Source organism: Lepidochelys olivacea (genome assembly GCF_965140295.1).
Source record: "Lepidochelys olivacea isolate rLepOli2 genome assembly, chromosome: 4".
In the NCBI taxonomy this organism is placed as follows: domain Eukaryota; kingdom Metazoa; phylum Chordata; order Testudines; family Cheloniidae; genus Lepidochelys; species Lepidochelys olivacea.
Genome location: NC_140414.1, coordinates 46,882,506 through 46,907,288, shown reverse-complemented (window position 1 = coordinate 46,907,288; position 24,783 = coordinate 46,882,506). Strand labels below are relative to the sequence as shown.

The following is a 24,783-nucleotide window of genomic DNA, read 5'->3' as shown; positions in this document are numbered from 1 at the left end:
TAAAGAAATCATAATCTAACACATACCTAGCTAGATTACTTACCAAAAGTTCTAAGACTCTATTCCTGTTCTATCCCCGGGAAAAGCAGCATAGCGACAGACCCAGACCCTTTGTTTCTCTCCCTCCTCCCAGCTTTTGAAAGTATCTTGTCTCCGCATTGGTCATTTTGGTCAGGTACCAGCGAGGTTACTTTTAGCTTCTTAACCCTTTACAGGTGAGAGGATTTTTCCTCTGGCCAGGAAGGATTTTAAAGGGGTTTACCCTTCCCTTTATATTTATGACAGTGGTGGAGAGAAACTGAACTGTCAAGTTACTCTGCTGCCAGAGGCAGAATATCTGGTGACCTGAGGGGAAGGGTATTGCTTGGTCTTAAAGTGCCCATCAGCAACATTGGAGAGCTTCCAAGTTCCAAAAGTGAGAAGCATTACCCCTTACATCAAAAGGGAAGCTGTGTATTAGGAAAAAAAAGAAAATATCAGGGAAATGAACATTTTTTTTATGACAAATCAGGGAAATGAAAAAAATGAAAAATAAAATTAATGAGAAGTGCTGGTAGAGTAGTACCACTTTCAACAATTCAGTAAGGACTGGAAGTGTTAATTCATTGACATTTCACTTCTGAGAAAAAGCTTTTATTTAAAACCATCTTCCCTACATCAAGAAAATAAAAAACCCACATCTGACAGAACTCTTGGTTTTATTGAAGGCCCTACTGTTCATTTTACTCAACCACATACAAGCAGTTATTGATATAAACACACACAAAAATGGAAAACAGGCTTTTGTTTTAGTATACCCCTCCTCCTTCAACAAGCTCAAACCCACTTTACAGCACTGCGCTCGGAGTACAAAATGAAACTGACTATACATAAGTCCAGCTTTCAGCATCTTGAGTGAAACACAAAAAGTCAAACAGCAAAATTAAACTGATTGTTATTTTTTAACATATAGTAATTTTTTTAAGTATAGTAATATTCTATAAAAACATAAAACAAGAGTAGGTATTTAACTAACACCCTTTTAAATTTTCTTTCTTGAAAATAAATCAGTATTACTACTGTAACTTAAGGAAAATACACCCATTCTGGCCAACAGTTTTGCAGCTGATACTTTATATCTAGGGAATGAATCTGCTTAATAGACTTATAATGGAGCCCAGCATTTTTCACCCTTTTGTCACTATTTTGACTATACCCCACAATGGTACCAGTGACCTAAAGTCACTGACATCTGTTAGTAGCCTACAGAAATGAGTTGGAGGAATCATGCTAATTACTAGTAGAGAGGCCTATGTCAGAATACCGCAATACCATTTGCTACCTTGAAATTTCTAACGAGGCCAATGATGGAAAGACAATAAAAATACTGTAACTGTTTCTGAATATACAAAGTTTGAGCTAATGTGATTCTAAAATATGCCCAGTCTTATCTCTATGGGTTTCCATTTAACAAGCTCTTTAATAAATGAGGGAAATGTTTACTGCTGGTCTGGAACAGAACACCCAGTAACTGACAAGACATTGTTGATATGAAAGATTATGATGATGATATAATATGAAGAATTGAAAAAATTAGTGCGATAGGGAAGGAATACTTAAAGACAGTAACAGCTTAAATGAGATTTTGGTGTAAAAACAAATGTGATTTATGTACACTGGATGCACAGCAGTTTTACTATTTTGATCTGCTTTCAGAAGACAACATAACACATGGCCTGGGACCTCTGTGGCTTTTTTGAGGGACTAAAGACAGATTTTGATCTGTTCTGGGACACACTGATCAGAAAGAGAAAAACAGCTGCTGAGTCGATTATAAAATTTTGCAGCTACTTAGTGTGGCACAACATTTTTATAAGACAAGATAGCTTGAATTGCAGTACTGCTTAAAACAACCACGGGGCTACTTAATGGAGCTACTCTAACATTAACCTACATAAATGAAAACTGTAGGGATCTCCTCTGTTCTGATAATTTGTCAATAAAATGTTAGAACAGGACACAACTCTTTAACCCATTAAATTATCTCATTCACTCACACGTACTTCACCAAGAAACTGAACACTGACTCTGAAGAAAGCTAATTCAGAACTTTTAAACACATCTTGGGTACAGGAAAAAGACCGAAGAGGGTTGTAATCCCAGTCCTCAAAGGATTCAGCCAAGCTATTAAAGCCCATTGTGGGCTTCAGAGAGCTAAATGAGAGGAAAGTACCAGGCCTATTTCCCATGACAGGAGCAAAGCTCATCATCAATGCAATATAGGGAAACTTTCACCGTTACTTATGCAACACTTACAGTGGCTAAAGACTTCATTGTCCAACGCTATCAATCGTGCACTTTTCCACTATTACTAAACTCACTGAAAGTTAGGAAGCTAAAATGCTCAACATTGACAAACACCAAAAAGTATCATTTCTGAGAAGTAAAAGTTTGATATTAACAATACTGAAGTTTTACCTCTAAATATTCAGTAAGCTTTTATTATCCTCCAGCACTGACTTGTATAATACAGTGTTCCATTGGCTAATCCTAAATTAAGGCATTCCAAAGAAGATTGGTTTAAATTAACTCAAAAAAAAAAGATGCACAGAGCCAGTATTAACAACCATCACTTTTCACTGAATTAGTGAGATTGATTTCGGAGATCAAAACTTGTTTCACTCTTACAACTAAATAATAAAGAACATTAATAGCATCCTCTGAAGAAAGCCAAATTTCACAGAAATTTCACTGCAGAAACATCTCTGAGAAGCAGGAAAGTCAATGTATAATCTGTGATATTGCAAACTTGACAGAAAAAAAATCAGGGTCTTTAGAGACCACCACTAAAGAATACAGATAAGACTCTTTAATAGCAGCTTTGTGAGATTATCTTAGACAATCACTGGTATCTTGAGTAAGACTTATTTGTTACAAGAGGTAGTCTACTATTTGTGTTTAAATTGACAATAAAAGTCTTTGAGCCATTCACTTGTTATTCCTGTAAATGGCACTGATTTGAAAGATTAAGACTAACAATATCCAAATATTTTACTCGCAAAATTAACTTTTTTATTTAAATAGGTCATAAAAACCAATATATCATCTTCGTAGTTACATGGTGAACTGTTCAATATGTGGAGACTTCACAATCCATGATCCGTAGCCATGATGCTGAAAGTAGCTTTTCAGCAAACGTTTAGCTTCCTGGTAGGGTGCTGACTTAATCTAAAGAGAAACAAAAGTTAAAAAATTGTTACAGATGGCCACAAGATTTGCCCTTTTTAATATATTGTGCCTCTAGGATATTCCATAGCAAAACATGATTTTGAAACATGCCTGAGATGCCACTGTTCATTGAATGCGAAACAAGAAATGCAGCAGATCGGGCAAAGGGAAAAACAGGATTTGACTGATAAGAAATGATATGCTTTTATGTACTGGAAAAGGAAAATTGTTTTTTTGGTAAAATTAATCTCACGTTTTTCAACATCAGTTTAACTACTCATTCTCTACGCCATGCTAGTATTTAGCTATGTATTGCATGAATCTAAAACCAGGTAAATTTACAATGGTAGCTTTGAAACCATTGAAAAGGTTTAGCAGGATATCTAATTTAACAATTCTTATAGAAATAAAGCGTAGCCAATGCTGACAAAAGTCATCATAATATCTGTTAGAAAAGCAAATTCTATGTGCAGCTTCATGGAAAAAAGAGAAAATACGTATCTTGTCTCAGAAAAAAAATAGGAAGGGCTAAGGTACAAAAATGGTTGAATGCCTGGGAGGGCGTAAACCTAACCATCTGAAATGAGACTAGATATTCTGCTTTTCAGCACGTCTATGAACGAGCAAGCTTTCCCCAGCAACTTTACAGGAGGATAGGAATTTAATCTCAGTATGCTCCTCATTACGAGCAGTCTGTTTATTGCATGGGGGAGGGGGAAGGGAGAAGAGGAGAAGAGAGTTACCATAGCATCACAGTTCCAAGATAATACAGCTAGTAAGAACAGCATTCTTTCTTCAATTAGTGCTCCCTCAGTGTTCTCAGCCCAAAAACATAAGATCATGCTCAGTCCCAAATTCTGATGTTGAATTATCACCTTCTCCCCCACTTCTGTTGATATCCCTTTCCCACCAGTGTATTCCCTGGGAGAACAGTGCCTATACTTACGCAAAGTAAGCATCTCTCTAGTGCTAAGAGTGGAACAAAAACCTGCAGAACTTTCCAATATCAATATCAAGCTAGCCATTGTGAGGAAATGGTTGGCAGCCATTTGTGGATGGAGATCAAATGTGAAAGTTTCAACCCAACAAAAGATACTTCTCAATTTGTAAACTTAAGGAACAGTTTTGTATGGACTTTCTAACATTAACTTTACAACAACTATCAAGGTTAAGTCCTGCAGAATTTCAGTATTACTAATAGTTCATGGATTTCTGTTATGGGGTGTATTGGGCCCTCTGAGGCCCCTAACTGGAGGCCTTGTAGTCCTACCACACCCAGCCCCAGAAAAGAAGCAAAATGAATCATAGAATATCAGGGTTGGAAGGGACCTCAGGAGGTCATCTAGTCCAACCCCCTGCTCAAAGCAGGACCAATCCCTAACCAAATCATCCCAGCCAGGGCTTTGTCAAGCCTGACCTTAAAAACCTCTAAGGAAGAAGATTCCACCTCCTCCCTAGGTAACGCATTCCAGTGCTTCACCACCCTCCTAGTGAAAAAGTTTTTCCTAATAGTCAACCTAAATCTCCCCCACTGCAACTTGCAACATTACTCCTTGTTCTGTCATCTGCTACCACTGAGAACAGTCTAGATCCATCCTCTTTGGAACTTCCTTTCAGGTAGTTGAAAGCAGCTGTCAAATCCACCCTCATTCTTCTCTTTCGCAGACTAAATAATCCCAGTTCCCTCAGCCTCTCCTCATAAATCATGTGCCCCCTAATCATTTTTGTTGCCCTCCACTGAGCTCTCTCTCCAATTTTTCCATATCCTTCTTGTAGTGTGGGGCCCAAAACTGGACACAGTACTCCAGATGAGGCCACGCCAATGCCGAATAGAGGGGAATGATCATGTCCCTCGATCTGCTGGCAGTGCTCCTACTTATACAGCCCAAAATGCTGTTAGCCTTCCTGGCAACAAGGGCACACTGTTGACTCTCATCCAGCTTCTTGTTCACTGTAACCCCTAGGTCTTTTTCTGCAGAACTGCTGCCTAGCTGCTCGGTCCCTAGTTTGTAGCATCGGATTCTTCCGTCCTAAGTGCAGGACTCTGCACTTGTCCTTTTTGAACCCTCATCAGATTTCTTTTGGCCCAATCTGCTAATTTGTCTAGGGCACTCTGTATCCTATCCCTACCCTCCAGTGTATCTACCACTCCTCCCAGTTTAGGGTCATCTGTAAACTTGCTAAGGGTGCAATCCACGCCATCCTCCAGATCATTAATGAAGATATTGAACAAAACTGGCCCCAGGACCAATCCTTGGGGCACTCCGCTTGATATTGGCTGCCAGCTAGACATGGAGCCATTGATCACTACCCGTTGAGCCCGATGATCTAGGCAGCTTTCTACCCACCTTATAGTCCATACATCCAATCCATACTTCTTTAACTTGCTGGCAAGAATACTGTGGGAGACCATATCAAAAGCTTTGCTAAAGTCAAGGAATAACACATCCACTGCTTTCCCCTCATCCACAGAGCCAGTTATCTCCTCATAGAAGGTAATTAGGTTAGACAGGCAATTAGGTTAGTCAATAAAGGTGGATCCTGCAGCCCTGTCTAGAAAGGCTGCAGGGAAGCAGCCAAATCAGAAAATAGCAGGCTTAGTTAAAAGGTGCTGCAGGGCCTGAGCAGATCAGTTCCTGGCTGGGACCAGAAGAGATAAGACAGAAAGATTCTCCGGGCAAGGAGGCCTGGGGGAGACCCTGCGCATACAGGGAACAAGACAAATAGAACCCAAGGACTGTATCCTAAGGTAATGGGTGAATGTGATGGGACTGAGTGGGAAGCAGCCAAGGAACAGCAGCAGCAACCAAGTAAAGGAAGCAGTACATGGCTGCTGTCTATAGGGTTCCTGGGTAGGGATCCAGAGTAATTAGCAGGTCCAGTTCCCCCCACCAGCCACTGGAGCAGTGTCCAGGTAGGAGATAAGACTCTGGATTAGAAAACCCAAGAAAGGGGCTGGGAATTATAAACAGGCCTATGGATGGGGCTGAAGACCATGAGGGGGGGCAACCATTCGTTGAACCTTTGCTACCCCGAAAGGGGACTCAAGTCAAGAAGTGACTTGCGTTGGTTGAGAGCTGGGAAACCACAGAAAGGCTAAAGACAAAATGTCTCGATAACAAGGCAGGGACAGATAAAGCTAGCCCAGAAGGGGTGAGATCTGAGCCCAGAGACAGGACTGCAGGTAACGACAAGGGCACAGTGACTGGCCCTGTTGGACCTTTATTACCCCAGAAGGGATTCCTTCATGCATGTTGACTGTGTGTGACTTGACCGGAGGGCTGGGCCACTGAAGACCCATCTGACAAGGTTAACAGCTGGCACAGGGCACCAGGAGCAGAGAGTGAGCGTGCAGGTTTGCACACAACTGATAGGAGACACTTACGAGAGGTGAGTGGCCCCGTCACAACTTCACTTGCAAATAACCAATTTGCAAGCCTTTGAGACAAAGGTCATTACTGCTGTAAGAAATGCTCAACCATTCACATAACATCTCCAGCATACTAGAAATCTTTCCTTGTCACCTATCTGCACCTTGAAAGTGACCACTAAAATGTCATTTACTGTTTTTTCTTTAACTAGTCTTACCTTTGCTTCATGATATGTACTAGCTTCAAGCAAATCACTTCTTTTCGCTTCCTTAGAGACCAGTTTGAAACGATTTAACATTGCAGCCTTGCAAAGACGGCTTGCCATTGAAGTGCCACTTTTGAATGGCGAACTAGAATTGAGGAGGGGAAAAAAGCAATGAGTCAAATTAAGAAATCTGTTATTCAATTCAGTTTCTATTTGCTCCAGCTACCACATTTGAAATAAAGATTATCTGTTTCAAATTATGTAGGTGATATGTTCTCCACTTAGAGCAGAAATAAACAATGGCATCAAAAAGTATAAACCTCCATAATTACAGCTACTGGAAGGTTGGCCAAATCTTTTCAATCCTGTAATCTACCAGATCAGAGATACTACTGGTTTTAGTCAAACTATTGCGTATACTCAATCTCTTCAAGGTTGTATTGCTGACGGGAGATAAAGGGGAGAAAAGAGCGTCTTAATTTCAATAAAGGAGGACTACCTAATTTCATATTTTGGTGCTTCACTGACAATCTTGCTTCTTAAACTGCGCCCAATTGTAGGAAGGATGCGGTTAGCGTAGACTAATAGATTCTAAAGCAAGAAGGGACCACTATGATCATCTAATCTAGTCTTAACTCCAGTATAACATAGGCTATAGGACTTCCGTGAATTAATTCATGTTTGAACTAGACTAGACTAGAGTATATCTTTTAGAACAACATCCACACAACGTAAACATTTCAGTGATGGAGAATCGACCACAACCCTTGGTAAGTTGTCCCAATGATTAACTACCCTTCATGTTATAAATTGTGTCCTGTTTCCAGTTTCAATTAGCATAGCTTCAACTTCCAGCCACTGGATCTTGTTATACCTTTTATCTTTTATACTGAAGAGTCCATCATCAAATTTTTGTTCCCAAGCAGGTTTGCACGCAACTGATACTTTAATCAAAGCACCCCTTAACTTTTTTTTCTTAGAACTAAACACACTGAGCTCCTGGAGTCTATTGCTGTAAAGATGTTTTCTAATCCTTTAACCATTCTCATGGCTCTTCTCTGAACCCTCTCCAGTTTATCAACATCCTTCTTTAATTATTGATGCCAGAAGCAGCAGTTCCTCACCTTGTGCAGTAACTGCAGTTCTTCAAAATGTGTGTCTCTATGGATGTTCCACGTCAGGTGCACATAAGAAGGGCCTACCGGGTCAGACCAAAGGTCCATCTAGGCCAGTACCCTGTCTTCCGACAGTGGCCAGTGCCAGGTGCCCCAGAGGGAATGAACAGAACAGGTAATCAAGTGATCCAGCTTATTCCCATCACTTATTCCCAGCTTCTCATGTGCCTCTCAAGCTTTTGATTGGAGATTTTCCATTAGCAGTGTCTGTTCAGCCTGCGCTCTTTTCTAATCCTCCTTCTGCTGCATTCAGAGACTACATAGGGGTGCGCAGGTGAACTGTCTTCAGTTCCTTCTCCAACTGAACATCCCACAGAGAACAGTCTGATGCAGAGGGGAAGGAGGGCTGGTAGCGGAGCCCCCACAGAGAGACACATCACGAAGAACAACAATTATCACAAAAGATGAATAACCTCTTCTTCTTCTTGAGTAGCGTCCCTATGAGTGCTCCACTTCAGGTTTCACCCAAACAGTAGCCCCACAGGGAGTAGGGAACTTAAAAATTGAATGTAGAACTGAGGACAGTACTGCATTACCAAGTGCCACATCGGGCAGCATGGATCAAGGTGTAATGTTTAGAAAATGTATGTACAGAAGCTCATGTAGTAGTCCTACATAATATCAGATACTGGCACATTCCCGAGTAATGCTATAGATGTTGCTTATGATCTGGTAGAATGTACTATCACCCTTTGGTGGGAGGGGAAGAAAGAGAGGAACAATGGCTGCATCATAACAAGTGATAATACACCCAGAGATCAACCTTCACAGTGTGAGCGGATATCGTGTACCCCTTGGATCTATGCTCCACTCCCTGCCTGGCTCCAGCCCTGGGCTTGCCTGCACTCACCCCCAACTCTGGCAGCCCAGGCTCGCCAGCTTGCAGCACTCTCACAGCACCCACCCCCTGACCATGGAGACCACAGTAGATGTGTACATCGCCCACCCATAAGGCCAGCCCCATGCAGACAACTCCTTATAGTGGGCCAAGGGCTTCCTGAATTGTCCTGACCAGACCCAATAAAGTTATGAATATGTCTGAGGGAAGGTAGGTCCTGGATGTCAATGAATCCAAGTATACCCCTATGAGCTATTTTCTGTACAGGCGTAAAAGTGATTTTTTTTGTATTCAGCTGGAGCCCCAATTCCTAGACAAGAGCAAAGGCTGTCTGAGTTGAAGAGAACAGTGCTTTGTAGCAATAGCCTTTAGTAGCCACTCTTTGAGGCATGGGAAAACTAGGGTCACTTCTCATCACAGGTAAACCACCACTATTGCCAGAAACTTTGAGAACACCCTTGGGGCTGAAGAAAGGCCGTAGGGAAATACTGTATTGGAAACAAGCCTGGTATACAGTGAAGTGTAGGTATTCTCTCTCTGGCAGGTGTGTCGTTATATAGAAATAGGTCAAGGGCTGAAAACCAATTACCCTCCTCCAGTGAAGGAGCTATAGCTGCCAGAGTCACTATCCTGAACCTCTAAGACAGTGGCTCTCAAACTTTTGTATTGGTGACCCCTTTCACACAGCAAACCTATGAGTGCGATCACCCCCACCCTTATAAATTAAAAATACTTTTCTTTCTTTCTTTTTGCAACCTTGCAACCCCCTAAGGGGTCATGACCCCCAGTTTGAGAACCCCTGCTTTAAGACTTAAACTTATTTAGAGGTCTTAGTCCCAACATCAATCTCCACCCTCCATTTTTCTTTAGCACAAATAAATATTTTGAGTAAAAATCTTTGCCCTTGTGAAGAGGTGGTACCAGCTGTATTGATCATAACTGAAGGAAAGAGTCCACTTCTTGTCTCAATAAAAGCTTGTGAGAAGGGGTCCTGAAGAGGGACAAGAAAGGAAATGGAAGGAAAGTAGGTATATAAAATGGAAAGTGTAGCCCAATGTTATGACCTCTATGTCCTGCTTGTTTGCTGGGCAGGAATGACCTGCTCGATGCTCAGGAATGTGACGCAGGAGGGGTGCAGAGTGCGGGAGGGGGCTCAGGGCAAGGGGCTGGTGTGCAGGAAGGGTGCAGGGTGTGGCAGGGGGTTCAGGGCAGGGAGTTGGGTGCAGGAGGGGTTCGGGGTGTGGGCTCTGGCCCAGCACTGCTTACCTTGAGCGGCTCTGGGGTGGCACCAGGGCTAAGGCAGGCTCCCAGCCTGCCCTGGCCCTATGCCACTCCTGGAAGCGGCCAGCATCACATCTCTGCAGCCCCTGGGAAAGGTTGGGGGGGTGGGGGGGGGCAGAGGGCTCCGTGCACTGCCCTCGCCTGTGGGTACCTACCCCAAAGCTCCCATTGGCCACAGCTTTCCGTTCCCAGCCAATGGGAGCTGCAGGAGGCAGTGCCTGCAGGCGAGGGCAGCGCATGGAGCCCTCTACATCCCCCCCGCACCCGCCAGGGGCTGCGAGGATGTGGTGCTGGCCACTTCCGGGAGCAGTGCAGGCAGGAAGCCTGCCTTAGCCCCGCGGTGCCACAGGGGTGGCGATCACGTAGGCCAGATCCAAAGCCCTTACAGGCCAGATCTGGCCCACAGGCTGTAGTTTGCCTATCCCATCATAGATAAATGGAGAAAGAAGAAGGTTGCCACTGGTTCAAATGGAAGTCTCATGGAAGTCTTTGATCTGGGGGCAGAGATTTCCCCAAACCCTTAATAAACCTAGGACAACGCCGGCTGAGCAAATATGAAGAACCTTTGTACTGGGGGATGAAAAACTGATACCACAGCCAAATGGACCTCAGCTGAGCTAACAGCCTAATTATTTTATAACTACAGGTAATTCAGGAAGACAGAATAGCACAGATTCAGGCACAAGTTGTAGGCGACACCACCAATGGAAGAAACTCACTTACAGAAATGGCAGAGAAATACGGGTTAACTCCCTTATAGTGTTGAGTAGCACCTGTTGCACTTCCACAGAACAGGAGGATTCTAACACGGTGAACCATCAATGAACCATATCCTGAGGCAGAGAACCTTGAGGTTGGAGCAAAGCGCACAACCCCCATCCTGGGAGAGGAGAGAAGGGATGGTCATAAGCTTGAACGGCCGTTTGGTGCAAACCTGAAGCAGGTAAAGTTCCCAAGCCTGTTTCAGCCAGGTCAGTATTATAAGAATAGCTCTGGCTTTGCCCTTCATGATCTTGTTCATCACCCTTCGTGGTGGTGGAAGGAACCCATATAGCAAACTCTTTTTCCAAGACAGAAGAAAGAGTGGTGCCCCAGACCCCATCTTGAGCAGAATAAAGGATGGTTCTTGTTCCTGGAGATGGTGAAGAGATCCACTTCTGGCAGACTCCATCTTTGTACTATGTATGTACTATGGAGAATGTACTATGGAGAATTTGAGAGTCTAGCTCCCATTAATAGTCCTGGCAGAAGCATCTGCTGAGAATAATCCGAACACATGGGAGGTAGGACCACGGAAATTTGGATCTGATGAGCTACACACCAGTTCCACAACTTCACCACACTTCATTTTGCTCGTCCCTGCTTGTGGACACAGAACATGCAGGGAATGTTATCCATCAGGACCCTGATTTATTTACCCTGATGAAGGGCAGGAAATGAGAGTAGGCATTCCTGACTGCCCTGAGTTCCAACAGATTGTTGTGGAAACTGGCTTCTTGAGGTGGTGTCTATCTGCCATGAGGGCACTGAAGTGAGCTCCCCATCCCAAGAGTGATGCATCTGATATCACAGTTACTGATGGGACTGGGTGAGAGAAAGGAATGCCTGCACAGACGTTGAATGGATCTTTCCCCCAGGCCAGGGAGTTCTTTATTTGGAGAGAAATCATCTCATGCCTGCCCAAAGTGCCTCTGGCTAGCAAACAGCTTGTTTTGAGCCAATCCGAGAAGCAGCAGAGGCGTACCTGTTCATGATTGGTCACAAAAGTACAAACTACCGGAGGCTCCAGTTGCAGTTTTATCAGGTTTGAGAACCAAGGTCTCCTCGGTCCATGAGCTACCAGTATTACCATCGTCCGTTCTCATTTTATTTTCTGGACCACCTTCCTCAGTAACGAAGAGTGGAAACTTGTAAAATAGGCCTTGTGGCAATACGGCATCTACTCCCATGCTTCTGTGGTCTGCCTCCTTTATGAAGTAATTTTGTCTCTTTGCATTTGTGTGATTTGTGAAGGGATTAGATGAAGAGACGCTGAACAATGAGACTGAAAACCTCCTGAATAAGGCAACACTTGGAGTTGCTGTCTCTGTCTTCCTTTTGGTTCAGGTCCCCTTTTACGTGGAAAGGAGGAACTGTTCTGCCTACTTCATTATTTTCATTGCTTCCATATGTAGTATCAGACTCCTAGTCCACTCTTGGTTTATGTGTGTGTGTGTTCATAGTCATATTGTCTGATTGAACTAGCATGTGGTTGCTCCCTAAGGTGGGCTAGAATCTTTGCAGAGCTAGCTTGACCACTCTCAGACCTACAAGGCTGTAAGGCTTTATGCTGTGAGGCTTTTCCTCCCTGCTCAAGAGGCCCTGGATGTTTGGGTCTCCAAGTGAGCTCTCCAGCCCTCCATGCTTACATTGGTTGCAAAGGTCTGGAAAGCAGATGGGAACAGCTTTACAGACATTATCATAGGCTGATCACAACTGTAAGGAGTTGAACACCTCTGTCGGAACCAGTGTTCCCACCTATGTGCGGAATAATTTTGTTATGTGCACCAATATGGAGGTGAAGTGACACACATCACCTTCATATCAGTGTACATAACAAAATTCATGCGGCGTGGGTGGGGCTGAAGTTCGGAGTATGGGAGGGGGCTCAGGGGTGGGCAGAGGGTTGCGGTGCAGGGGTGTGAGGACTCCAGCTGGGAGTGCGGGCTCTGGGGTGGGGCTGGGGATGAGGGGAAGGGCTCTGTCTGGGGGTGCAGCCTCTGGGGTGGGGCCAAGAATGAGGGGTTTGGGGTGCAGGATGATGCGTCAGGGCTAAGGTGGAGAGAGAGAGAGAGAGAGAGAGACACACCCTTCAGCTCGCTATCCCTGCGGCAGCACCTGGGAGAGAGAGCGCCCCGCCCTCGGGCTGGGTTCAGGACGGGGCACTGGGGCTGGATTGAGGGCTGGGCCGGCACTGCGTCCAAGCCGCGCCGCCCTGGCTGGGTTCAGGCCGGGGCACTGGGGCTGGATTGAGGGCTGGGCCGGCACTGCGTCCAAGCCGCGCCGCCCTGGCTGGGTTCAGGCCGGGGTAGGGATGTCACAGCCATGGCATAGTTGGGGCTGAGGTAAAGGTGTTCCTACCCCAGCAGTTGCAGGTCCCCGGAAGGGATCCCTGAGGGCCTGCGTGGTGCTAAGTAGGGTGCTGCACAGCCACGCAGCTTACAGGGAACTTTGGTTGGAACCTGTACTTGATCTTGCATGTGTTCCAAAGCATGGTCCTACAATCTGAGTATGAAAGCTTGAAGGCTTCTGGGGTGTCACTGTTCCCAAGGAACGTTCCCTATGCACAACACCAGAAGTGCTAATAGTTGGAGGCATAGTGGAATGGTAGGCCTCCTGAAGTTCTGGAGCAAGAAAATAAATTCCTGGATGGAACCAGAGGACTTTCCTTGGCATTGATGAAGACCTGTGCCTGAAGAAAATTCAGTGTCCAAGATGTGACCATTTCCACAGTTGATTGTGATGGAGCTCTGATCAGGATGTCATTCAGGAAGGGGAACATGCGAGTCCTGCAATCTGAATATGGCTCTTACCACCACCATCTTTGCTGTGGACAGTCCAAAAGGGAGTATTCAGTACTGATGTTTCCTGTTGTAGGCAAACCTCAGAAGCCTGTGATGGCACAGTCTTATGGGGACATGGATATATGCATCCATTAGATCTACTGAAGTCAAGAAGTCCCGTGTTCCCACCTCAAGAAAGGGATGACACTGTAAAGGCCAGGGTTTCCATGTGAACCCTTTGTTTTCTTCATCTACTTGTTGAGCCTTTTGAAGTCAAAAAAGGCTCAGATACCCTCCATACACTTCTGTGCAATGAAGATGGAGTAGAACCCAGAGAAGCTCTCTTTTGAGTGAACACACTTTCACTCCCAAATGCAGACAATGACATATTTCTTTACGGACCAGACTGTTTTACAGGGCTGTTGAACCTGGGTGACTGGATGAGATGGGGTGGAGACTACAGCTTGAGGAAGTATCCCCAGATCACTATTTCCCTGACCCACTTATCTGTGGTTGATTAAAGCCATTCCTCTGGGAAACAGGATATCCTACTTTGTAGCTTCTGCACTGGAGGGAGGCATATGCAATCTTTGTCAAAGTGGATTGTGAGGGTGGGAATGGTGAAGTCCCTCTGGAATTTATCTCAGATGTCGATTTCACTGTTTTCCATTGGGGAATTATTGTCCCTACACTGGTACCTTTGAGGACAAGACGCAAACTGTCTGAAGGCTGGTATATATTCTTTCCTGAGTGGGAAAGGGAGAGACTGTTTCGATTTTGCTGAATTGTCAGCCATCACCTTATCCAGCTTCTCCAAAAAGAGAGGGAGCCTGTAAACTTCTTGGCCCTGCTTAGAGTATCCAGCTTCCAGAGTCAGAGCCGGAGGTGGCCCCGGCTAATGAAATGGAAGCCATGGCTTGGGCTGAGAACCTCATTGCATTCTTTGAGGCATCAGCTACAAACACTGTTGTTAGGGAGACTCTCTTTAAAGTGAAGCCAAAGTCAGGTGATCCCAGTCCTTAAAGGCTTTGAGATCTTCCAGCCAGGAAAGAGATACTCCTGCAAAATCTCCAAGGATGCTCAAAGGGTGGTGAAAGAAACGTCAAAGCCCCTTTTGAGAGTGGCCTCCATTGCACTATCCCTAAGTTTCTTAGTGTAGCACTCTCCTTCTAAGGGAATAACCACATCCCAAACAAGGGATGCTACAGTGGCATCCACCCATTGGTGTCTCAGCAATAGAGCCCTTTGATTTTTGAAAGTTACAGAAGTCGCTCTTGTTAACATGCTTGCCCTAATCAGCCTTGTTCCTTTCATCCCTAATCACTTCCTCAAAGGAGGAATGAAGGGGTACTGCAGCAGTTTTGAGTGGAGAAATTTACTCTGAGGATTACCTAGGGGAGCCTACTTAGATTTCAGAGCCAAACAGCTCACCTTCAGCAGAGACACTGCACTGCAGCAGAGGCTCAGGGACCATTAACCCCCAAGGGGTTAATATACCCATGGAGAAGGAAGAATGCAGAGACGGGAGAATGGGGCTGCCCACTGCCCGAGAAACTGAGCAAATAAGTTAAAATAGAAGGAAGAAGGGAGAAGCAAAAGAAACTGCCATTGTATGTTACTGCCAATGCAGAGAATCTGTCAGCAAGTGGAAGCAGAGGGTACATGGCCAGACTGTGCTGGGCCAAAAACACTGATCCACTTCTCTGAGATGCAGAGAGAGGAGAGCAGGCCAGATGTCCGGAACTGTGGGAGACACTTCTGCAGCCCAGTAATACAGACTCCCTACTCCTCCTTTATATAGCCTTGTTTATGCATTCAAGGATCACATTAGCCCTTCTGGCAATAGCATCATAGGAGATCATGCTCAACAGATTATCCTAGAAGCAGTGACTCTGAAAAGAACATGGGGTAGGACTGAGTGCCTCATCCTGTAAGTATAGTCTGCATTCCCATTTAGCAGTAATAAGATGAATATTTTTTGCTTGTGCCCAGTTTACAAAGAGATCCAAATGGCTCTTTATCAGTGACTTGTTCTCTTCATTATTTACCACTCCCCCAATTTTGGGGTCATTTGCAAACTTTGATCAGTTATGATTTTATGTTTTCGTCTAGGTCACAAATGAAAAACTGTTAAAAACATAGGACCAAGAACCGATCCCTGTGGGACCTCACTAGAAACCTGCTTGATGATTCCCCATTCACAATTATGTTTTGAGACTAGCCAATGTTTAATCCATTTAGTTTGTGCCATATTGATTTTGTTTCACTCTAGTTTCTTAAATAAAGAGTCATGCAGATACCAAGTCAAGTGCCTGACAGAAGTCTACATGTATTACCTCAACACTATTGCCTTTATTGATCCAACTAGTAATTCCACCAAAGAAAAGAGCAAGTTAGTTTAACCGGAGCTATTTTTCATAAAACCATGATGACCAAGAATTAGAGGGTAATATCTGTAACTCCCATTTGAAGTCATCCCGGTTAACATTGTTACATTGATGATCAATTGGAGAACATGCTTGTTTAAAGTTGTGCAATGCTCCCTTATAAGTTGTTTGGCAGCCACCTGCTTTGTCCCCTGCTTGCAGAAAGAGAAGCCCATTGGCGCTAGCTGGTGGGGGCTTGGAACCAGGGTGGACAGGCAGCCCGCCATCAGCTCCCTTAAGTTCCCTGTGCAGCAGCCGCCCAGCAGGCTATGAATTGCCTGCAGTTCAACTGTCCCTCCCCCCAGTGATGTGTGTTAACCCTGCCCTCTGCCTTGGAGCTGTTCCCAGGAGCCTCCTGCTTGCTGTGAAGGGGAGGGGGGGAGAAGAGGGGTGCTAATGTCAGGGTGTCCCCTTCCCCCGGCCCCATTCCTGTACCTTATCTCCACAGAGAAGCAGGGGGACATGACAGGGCTCAGGATGGAAGCAGCTGCTACCAGCAAGCTCCAAGCTCTACTTGCTTATCTACTTAAAAAGGCAATGTACTTAGAGTGGAGTCAGCATACTTAAAGGGATAATGCGCGTCTCTCTCTCACACAGTGTCTGTCTCTTTCTGCCATGCTGTCTCCCTTTCCTCCATTCATGCTGCCTTGTAGAGTGTGAGGCTACATTAACAACATGTTAACCTTTGAGGGCTCAGCCGAGTACTAGTTCATCATTTAGCAGTAAGGCATTACCTGGGAAATATCCCACCCTCTTCCACTGTCTGACTTTACCACCTCAACCAAGCTTCACAATCATCACTGCTGTGTACAGTATTAAACTGTTTGTTTAAAACTTATACTGTATATGTGTGTGTCTTGTGATACAGCAAGGCCAGAGGGCAGCAGGAGAGTGTTAGAAGAGAGCCTTATTCCCTGTAGGGGGAAAAAAGTTTGCTATAGATTAATTAAAGCACCTGAAGCCAATTAGAGCACCTGATAAAACCCCCCTGCTTCAATCAATCAGACAAGTGGGAGGAGTTGAAGCAGAGTGGATTGGTGTTGAAGCAGAGAGCAGTTTGGAGGGAAGCAGAGGAGAGTTTGGAGAAGTGCTGCGGTGGGCTAAGACCAAGACCCTAGATAAAGGGACACCTGGTTTGTGCAGAGAGAGGGCAGGAAGCCCCACAAGCCGAAGGGCAGGAGAGGGAAGCAGCCTAGAGGAAGGAACTGCTAGTTCAAGTGATTTACCACTATCCCTAGGGCCCCTGGGCTGGGACTCGGAGTAGAAGGTGGGCCCGGGTCCGTCCCTCTCCATTCCCCTCCTCTAGGACACTAGTGAGGCAGCTAATACCCCAGTTCAGGGGCAAGAAACGGTGCCCTGAACCCCCTCCCAAGAAGAGAAAGCGCAAGACCCATCATAGTAGTGCCGGCAATTTGCCACAGTCTCTCTCTATATAAAATGTAGTCTCTTCTCTGGCAAAAAAAATTTCCCTGGAACCTAATGCCCCCATTTACATTAATTCTTATAGGGAAATTGGATTTGTTTAACATCGTTTCACTTAAAGTAGCATTTTTTAGGAACGTAACTACAACATTAAAGCGAGGTGTTACTGTAATTAGAGTCCTGTATCAACTGCTCTGTTATTTTGCTCAGGATCAATGTTAGGGTGACAAATCTATAATTATCCCGATTGTCCCATTTACTCTTTTTAAATACTGGTACAACATTAGCTTTCTCCAGTCTTCTGGAATTTCCCCTAAATTGCAATATATCCAAAAAAAAAAAAGTCAGCATTAACAATCCAGCAAGCTCCAGGCCAGCTCTTAAAACTCCCAGATGCAAGTTATCCGAACCTGCTCATTTAGTAGCTGCTGCCTAACATCCTCCTGACTTACTATCAGACTAGAAAGCATATCATCATCATCAAAAAGGGTTTGTCTTCACTAGTGTTAGGTCAAGGTAAAAATAGAGTTGTACCCCTGACCATGTGTGGCATGTGTGTTGTCTGAAGCTCAAATGCTCCTCTCCCTGGAGCTGATCAGTTGCTAATCCAAGCAATTTCTGCTGCTAATCAAATCACTATTGCTTGAACATTTTGCAGGGTAGTCACTCACCTGAGTTAGGAATTTGAGTGTTCTAACTTGAGTTTACAGGCTTATCTTCACTGTCACAGTTGAGAACTTGTCAATTACTCTATAATACTGTGGCCTCAAACCAGAACTGTTTGAGAGTTATAATAAAATTACTTAGACAGGCACAAGCATACACAGAGTAATCAGGCTCACCACTAATTTTGAACATAGTATAAAGATTCTAACCTTTCAGTGATTTTCCCATTTAAACCATCCACAACTTCCAATGAAGTGTCCCCTTGTGACCAATTCACACTAACAGATCTGTGCTCCAAGTCTAGCTGAACTGGATGCGTAGCGGTCACCAAACTAATATGAGGTCTGTTGACCAGGTAAAACATGGGAAGCTTTGATGTGAGTGCATCATCAACACGTTGTTTTATAGCTATTTCTAGTCCTCTTGTATCACTGCAGTTTCCATCCCCTAAAAACAAAAACAACAACAAAAAAACACCATACATAGGCACACCACTGAAAGCAGAAATATCAGAATCCAGGTAAATTGTGACCAGATTTTCAAGGGAGCTCAGAATCCAGAAGCTTCAATTGTTCCAGGTTGAATTATTACTCATAACTGTTAGGTTCAGCTTTACAAAACAGCTTTAATAAGTCTGCAGAACAGCATCATCATTGGCAACACAAGCGTTTGCTAAACTTCATCCGCAACAAGTACCACCTTCTCTCTAGAGGCTCAATTTATCTTTGGTGTCTTTGCTCAAGACGCTAATTAAACATGCAAGCTACGATGGTGCTTTATTTTTGATGTAGAAAGTCAGCCTTTGCACTGTCCTCACTGGAGTTACTCTATATTTTAACTTATTCCAGGAATTTAACAGAAGCATTTAGCTTATCAGATTTGAATTTAGGCTGTCTACACTGTAACTTATGTCAGTATATCATATGTTGCTCAGGGGTGAGAATTACACCCCGCCCACAAACAACATAAGTTATACTGACCTAAGTGCTAGTGTGGACACAGCTATGTCAGCAGGAGAGCTTCTCCGGCCAACATAGCTACCACTGCTCACAGGCACTGGAGTAATTTAAGTTGACTGGAGACCTCTCTCCCTTTGGCTTAGAGCATCTGCACTAGCAGCACCACAGTGGTGCAGTTGTCAGCTCTGTAGTACAGTCCTAGCCTTTGACTTTTCTGGGCTCTGAAGTACATACTTCCATCAAGGACTAAACTGGCACCAAGGGGTACATATTGTCTGGAGAGTTCTTGTGTACGGGAAGGTTGAAGAAAGAATCTGGTATGCATTAATCTAAACATTAAAAAAAATCAGAACGTAAAAGTAATTTAAAAAAGCAGAATGAGTGACAGTGTCCACACTCTGTATGAATGACAGGAACAGGCATACAGCTAGGTACTAGGAGAAAGCAAAAAAAAAAAAAAAAAAAAAGACTGTCTCCTCAGACTGCTTCCAAAACTGCATTCTGCATATTATCACGGGAAAAGTCACCACAACTGCTAAAATCTGGGGAATTGATCTACGTGCAAACTAATTTAACAGTACAAATGCTGACAGGAGAGAAAATACTTGACAATATCATGTTACTTCCAGCAATTCCATTTCACCTATTTGAGTTGCATAGCCAAATACTACTGTAGGAATTCAAGGCAGCCACTCATTGATCGTCATACGATGACAAAAAAAATCTTGCTATTGTCTTGGCAGTTACTATTTCCCAGCATAAAATTATTGCCAACTAGTTAATTTAGAGGTACCTTTAATCTTTAAAAGTAGGAAGTAAGATGATTTACAAAGGTTTTTCTTCAACTAGTTTTAGTATAAATGTTGAGTTTGATGACATTTTTCATACTACCCCTGCAAATTCAATAGAAAATGTTCAAGTTTTTTGATCACCTCTACTTTGTACTGTCTAATTATGGGACTGTATAGTTGGGAGTTTTCATATATGCAAGTTATTTAAATGGTCTGAATTTAAATGGTCATCACATTCTTTGTAACATCATCTTATTTCTAAAGACAGAATAACTGCATCTGTGACAAACCAACAAAACCCAGGAAATTTAGAATTGATGTATGATGACAGAGAGGGTAATCTGACAGAGTGGAGAACATATTATAATCTCAAAAAAGTTAAACCTCAATTTTAAGTATAAATACATTTATATTTAGTTTCTTTTTGAAAACGAAGTATAGAAAACTCAAAACAAATTTTAAAATAAAGCATTATATTCCACTTGGTTAGAATTTTTATTAATGTAACCAGAATGAAATACCACAGCTGAAAGTTAGGGCATAAGCAATGATTGTTTTACATCAGTAAAGGAAGGCTTACCAACAAGTATACTGCTGATGTAAACTGGCTGAATGAAGTGACTTAGCAATGCTCCCTGGACACCCAGCACTTCCCATCTGGTTAATTTGTCACTAGCTGACATGCTGTTTACTCGGCTAGCAGCTTCCGTGGGACAATAAACAGTTAGGTAAATCTTGCCTTCCACAGCAAGATGGAGACTAAGCTCTTCATTAGCTTCAAATGCAGATACAGAATTTGGATTGAGACGTCTAAAATAAAGATTACAGAAAAGGCAATGAAGTCCAACAAAAATATTTTCTTTTAAAAAAAAATATATATAAAAAGACGGCTAAGAAACAAAATTGACAAGCATTGTTCATTACCTTTCAAGGTTTAAAATGCCAAAATCTGCTTATACTGCCAAATTACTTCATTACTAGATTGCTATGTCAATGTTTTCTAGATGCAATGCAAAGTCATAGAACTCGTTCCTCCACAACAAAAAAAAACCCCAAAACCCTCCAAATGGAGTGTCCAAGACATAAAAGGTTTAATATGATGACTTAAGCTACTTTCTTATAAATAACTATATTACTGACTATTCAAATTGACCAGAGGAAGCAGTAATTCAGCCTAATGAGTCTCAAAATCCTAACCATCACTGGTCATGCAAAACTGAAATTCTACTGCAAGTAGGCTACTATTGCTACATTATGCATCTGACTGCAAGTTATCTGGAGGCTATGTTTGCCACATGAAAGCAGATGCAAACTTGCCACTCATTTGAGACAACAGTTAAAAAACCTTCACGCTCCAACATATTTGAAGAAAACAGATGTAAAATTGGCTTAGTATGCTATGTTCCTTCTTAGTGGCTATTCCAAACAGAAAAGACCTTAGTAATGCTCTTAGCTTAGAGAGCTCCTCAGGCAGCAGAGGCCTGTGACTTTGGGCTAAAGGTCCTGCATACTGCCCCAGCCACCCAACCCATGGTGTGGCAGGCATACAGGGGCACTAATTGCGGGCAGCACTGCTCATCTACCATTTATCTTAATTTCTTCTCAGAAAAGCATACTAAAACCTGCTAATAAAGCGACACATTTTGCCAACATAGGAATACTTACACAAGTGTCCAACATGAAGCCATCTCACATGGTTTTGTTGGGCTATTTACTATTGCAACAAACAAAACTTTCTATACTTAAATATGCTATTCAAAGAGCTCTCCATGCTGACGGGATTTGAGACAAAAGCCATCTGCTAGTATCTAAGAAATCTCGTGCCTCAAGATCAAGACACCTCAAAAATATTGTCAGAGACCACCAAATGGCAGACTTCAATGAGAAGCTCAAACTATTGTTTCAAAGGAAGGAGAGGTTACTCACCTTGTGTAGTAACTTGAGTTCTTTGAGGTGTATCTCACTTGGGGTGCTCCACTCCAGGTGCGCATGCACCCTGCATCTTTAATCAGTTTTTTTTTTTTTTGGTAGCGCCCATTTCGCCTGTGCATGCTCAGTTCCTTCTCTACCACAAAGTCTGACAGAGGAAACACCAAAGCAGAGGGGAGCAGAGCTTGGTAGTGGAGCAGCCACAAGGGCACACATCTCGAAGAAATCGACAAAGTGAGTATCCTCCTCTTCAAGTAGTTTCCTTGTGGGGGCTCCACTTTAGAAGTGGAAGTTAGAAGTCTATTCTAACTTTAGCTTGAAAGGACTATTTTAAACTCCAAGAATTTCTGAAAGTATGAGCAGTCAACATTAACATTCCAGCAACAACAGTCTTAAGTACCACGGTCGAGTAATAAGTCATACAATGAAAACAGTTCTTTTCTAGTCATACTACACAATTTTAGTGTGTACATATAAAAGGAAAAGCTCCAAAATACACATTTGTCAGTCCATTAGTTACAGAATCAAGATATTTTTGAACACAGTTCTATCAAATAAACCCAAAACCTCAACTTCTCCATACCATCTGATTTATAGTCCTGCTATGTATGCTCCTCACTATGATGAAGATTAATTTATTCTCAATAGAAGATTTAAGTATCTTTTACATCTCTGAATAAGCATCTGTTAGATTTGAAGACTCATACTTACAACTGTGACTTTATCTGAGCAGATCCTTTTGGCAACTGATTCATGTAGAGAAAAATATTTATTTTTTGTTTTATACTGAGCAGGCTTGATGCTGGTTCCATACAAAATATGGATTTGTCCATCATAATAGGATTTTTACTGTAGAACAACAAAAGCTGCCTGTAAAAATACCTACAACAAAGTGTTATAGATCAAGAAATGTTGAAATATGCAGACTAAAAGACTTAGCATATTTGTATAAAAAACTAAATTCATTTTAAGCTGCTGAGCATTTAGACACAACTATTTTATTCAGCACATCTGTAAGATCTGAATAAATAATCTAGTAAAGAAACCTGAAATTCTCTATATAAGGCTTCTGACTTGTTTTTAATCCACAGACACCAATAAAACACCATTCAATACAAAAAAGAAATTGGTGACTACCCAAACACTGGAAAAACACCCAGAACAGTTACTTATATCCGAGGACTTGTCTACACAGAGCAGTAATGCAGACTATAGGGGTGTGATTTTTAAAGAACACTAATGCCACACATTGACTGGCCCATGTAGACCCTGTTAGTGTACACTAAAGGTTCCTTAATGAGTTTTTACTTAGTACTGTTTGCAACACTACTATGTTGAAGTGCACTAGGGAACATCAAACATTATTAAGAGTAAATATTACTGTAATGAGAAAAGCTGTGTAATATACTACATACAGAAAAAAAAACCCTCCAAAAGCACCCAATTTTTGAACAGCACCATAAAACTCAAAAATTGCTAAAAAAATTAAGTTAATAAACCTCCCAAACAGTAGCCCTAACTATAGAAAACTACTATTCACAAAATGCATTGACATCAATATTTAGATTAATCAAAATGGTTGTCTGCAGTTCTTAGTTTACGTACTCATCTTCTTACCTAAGCAGAGAGCGTCTTGCAGTAACAACGGCATGAGTGTCATGCAACACTCTCCCACCATGATGAATGCACTGACTGTAATTGAATTCTCCTGTGCCTAGAGCAACAACTTCATGCTGTCCAGCTAAAAAGAAAAAGTAGTTAACAAGTAGTTTCATTTGATTGAAGGATCCCATCTTTTTAAAGCAACTGCTTTTAAAGGAGGAATTAAAAGGATTCCATTTTTGATTATAGTGTAAAAGGGGAGAAGAGAAGAGTGATTTAATCTTATGAAGCCACCATTTAATTATCGGTGGAAATTTGATTGGTAAATGAAAATAAATACCTCTTTACCATAAGAATTTAGAGCATATTTTAAAAACATTTCATTACACACCTGTGGACCACTATACTTTTAAAGTCCTGGTATATCACTGACCCTGTAAGTCTTTGACAAATTGTAAACTGAAGGGGATAACGGAGAAGAATTCAGAACTCTGCTCTTCTGGAAGGGAGAGAAGTAGTTTTTACTCCGTTTCCACAGAGACATCAGAAGAAATAGTTGTGGGGGACTTTTAAAAATCTTGTGAGAGACTGATGACTCCCTTAACTCTTTCAACTCAGACTGCTAAGTGACAGCAAGATAAATGCATCAAGTGCAGTTACAGCTTGCACCAACTTTGCCTACCTCAAGGCACAGAAAAAAAGATCTATGGCTCAGTGAGTATCAATGGTGCAGATGACTTAGGCACTAACTTAAGTACGAGGCAGGGGAAGACAAAAGGATGGTATTGTACTCTGTGTACAGAGATTAATTTGAACTCTATTCAGCACAGTTGGATCTTACCGTTATCTCGGTGAAACTCACCTCCAAGGGTTTTCGTTAAATGCTCAAATACCTCTCTTCTCCTTCAATCTCCTTTGCTACGCTTTCAGTGTGTATCATCTCCCTTTTCCTCTGTTGCTGCCCCTCAGAGCTTCATCCACAGTTTGTTAATTTTGCAGTGACAACTCAAGCCTATTTCACTACTTTGGTTTCCTTATTACCACATCCACAACCATCTGGGTGATGTCTCCTTCAGGATGTCCCATCAGTTTAAGATCAATATGATAAGAACAAAGCTCATGGTTTCCCTTCCCTTCTCCATACTGGCAGGACTCCACCATCCTCCCCATTCCCCAAGTTGGCATCTTTGCAGTATATCTGGATCTCCCTTTATTTCACCCCACTACTCAATCTTTTTTGCGTTACTACTTTGTCCTCCTCTCCTTGCCTTGCCAAAAAGATTCTTTTCTTTTTCTCTCCATCTCTGAAAACTTGTCTACATCCTGTTAATCCCCTTTTTAAGATCATTGCAACTGCCTCTCTCTATCC

General features: G+C 42.7%; 1 protein-coding gene across 9 annotated transcripts in view; it reads right to left on the bottom strand.

The window, feature by feature from the left end:
- Positions 1 to 681: 681 nt before the first annotated feature.
- Positions 682 to 24,783, bottom strand: part of ADAD1 (adenosine deaminase domain containing 1) — a 35,309-nt gene continuing 11,207 nt past the window's right edge. For 7 of the 9 annotated variants that reach the window (XM_084626090.1, XM_084626092.1, XM_084626096.1 and 4 more), the window contains 6 exons: positions 23,430 to 23,553; positions 22,524 to 22,694; positions 20,464 to 20,693; positions 18,343 to 18,580; positions 6,796 to 6,928; positions 682 to 3,207 (listed from right to left, as the gene is read on the bottom strand). In XM_084626090.1, coding sequence (XP_084482216.1) covers positions 3,094 to 3,207; positions 6,796 to 6,928; positions 18,343 to 18,580; positions 20,464 to 20,693; positions 22,524 to 22,694; positions 23,430 to 23,553 — 1,010 coding nt within the window. In that variant the 3' untranslated portion in view covers positions 682 to 3,093. The remainder of the gene's footprint in view (positions 3,208 to 6,795; positions 6,929 to 18,342; positions 18,581 to 20,463; positions 20,694 to 22,523; positions 22,695 to 23,429; positions 23,554 to 24,783) is intronic. The other 2 variants (XM_084626091.1, XM_084626098.1) reach the window with 1 other exon arrangement.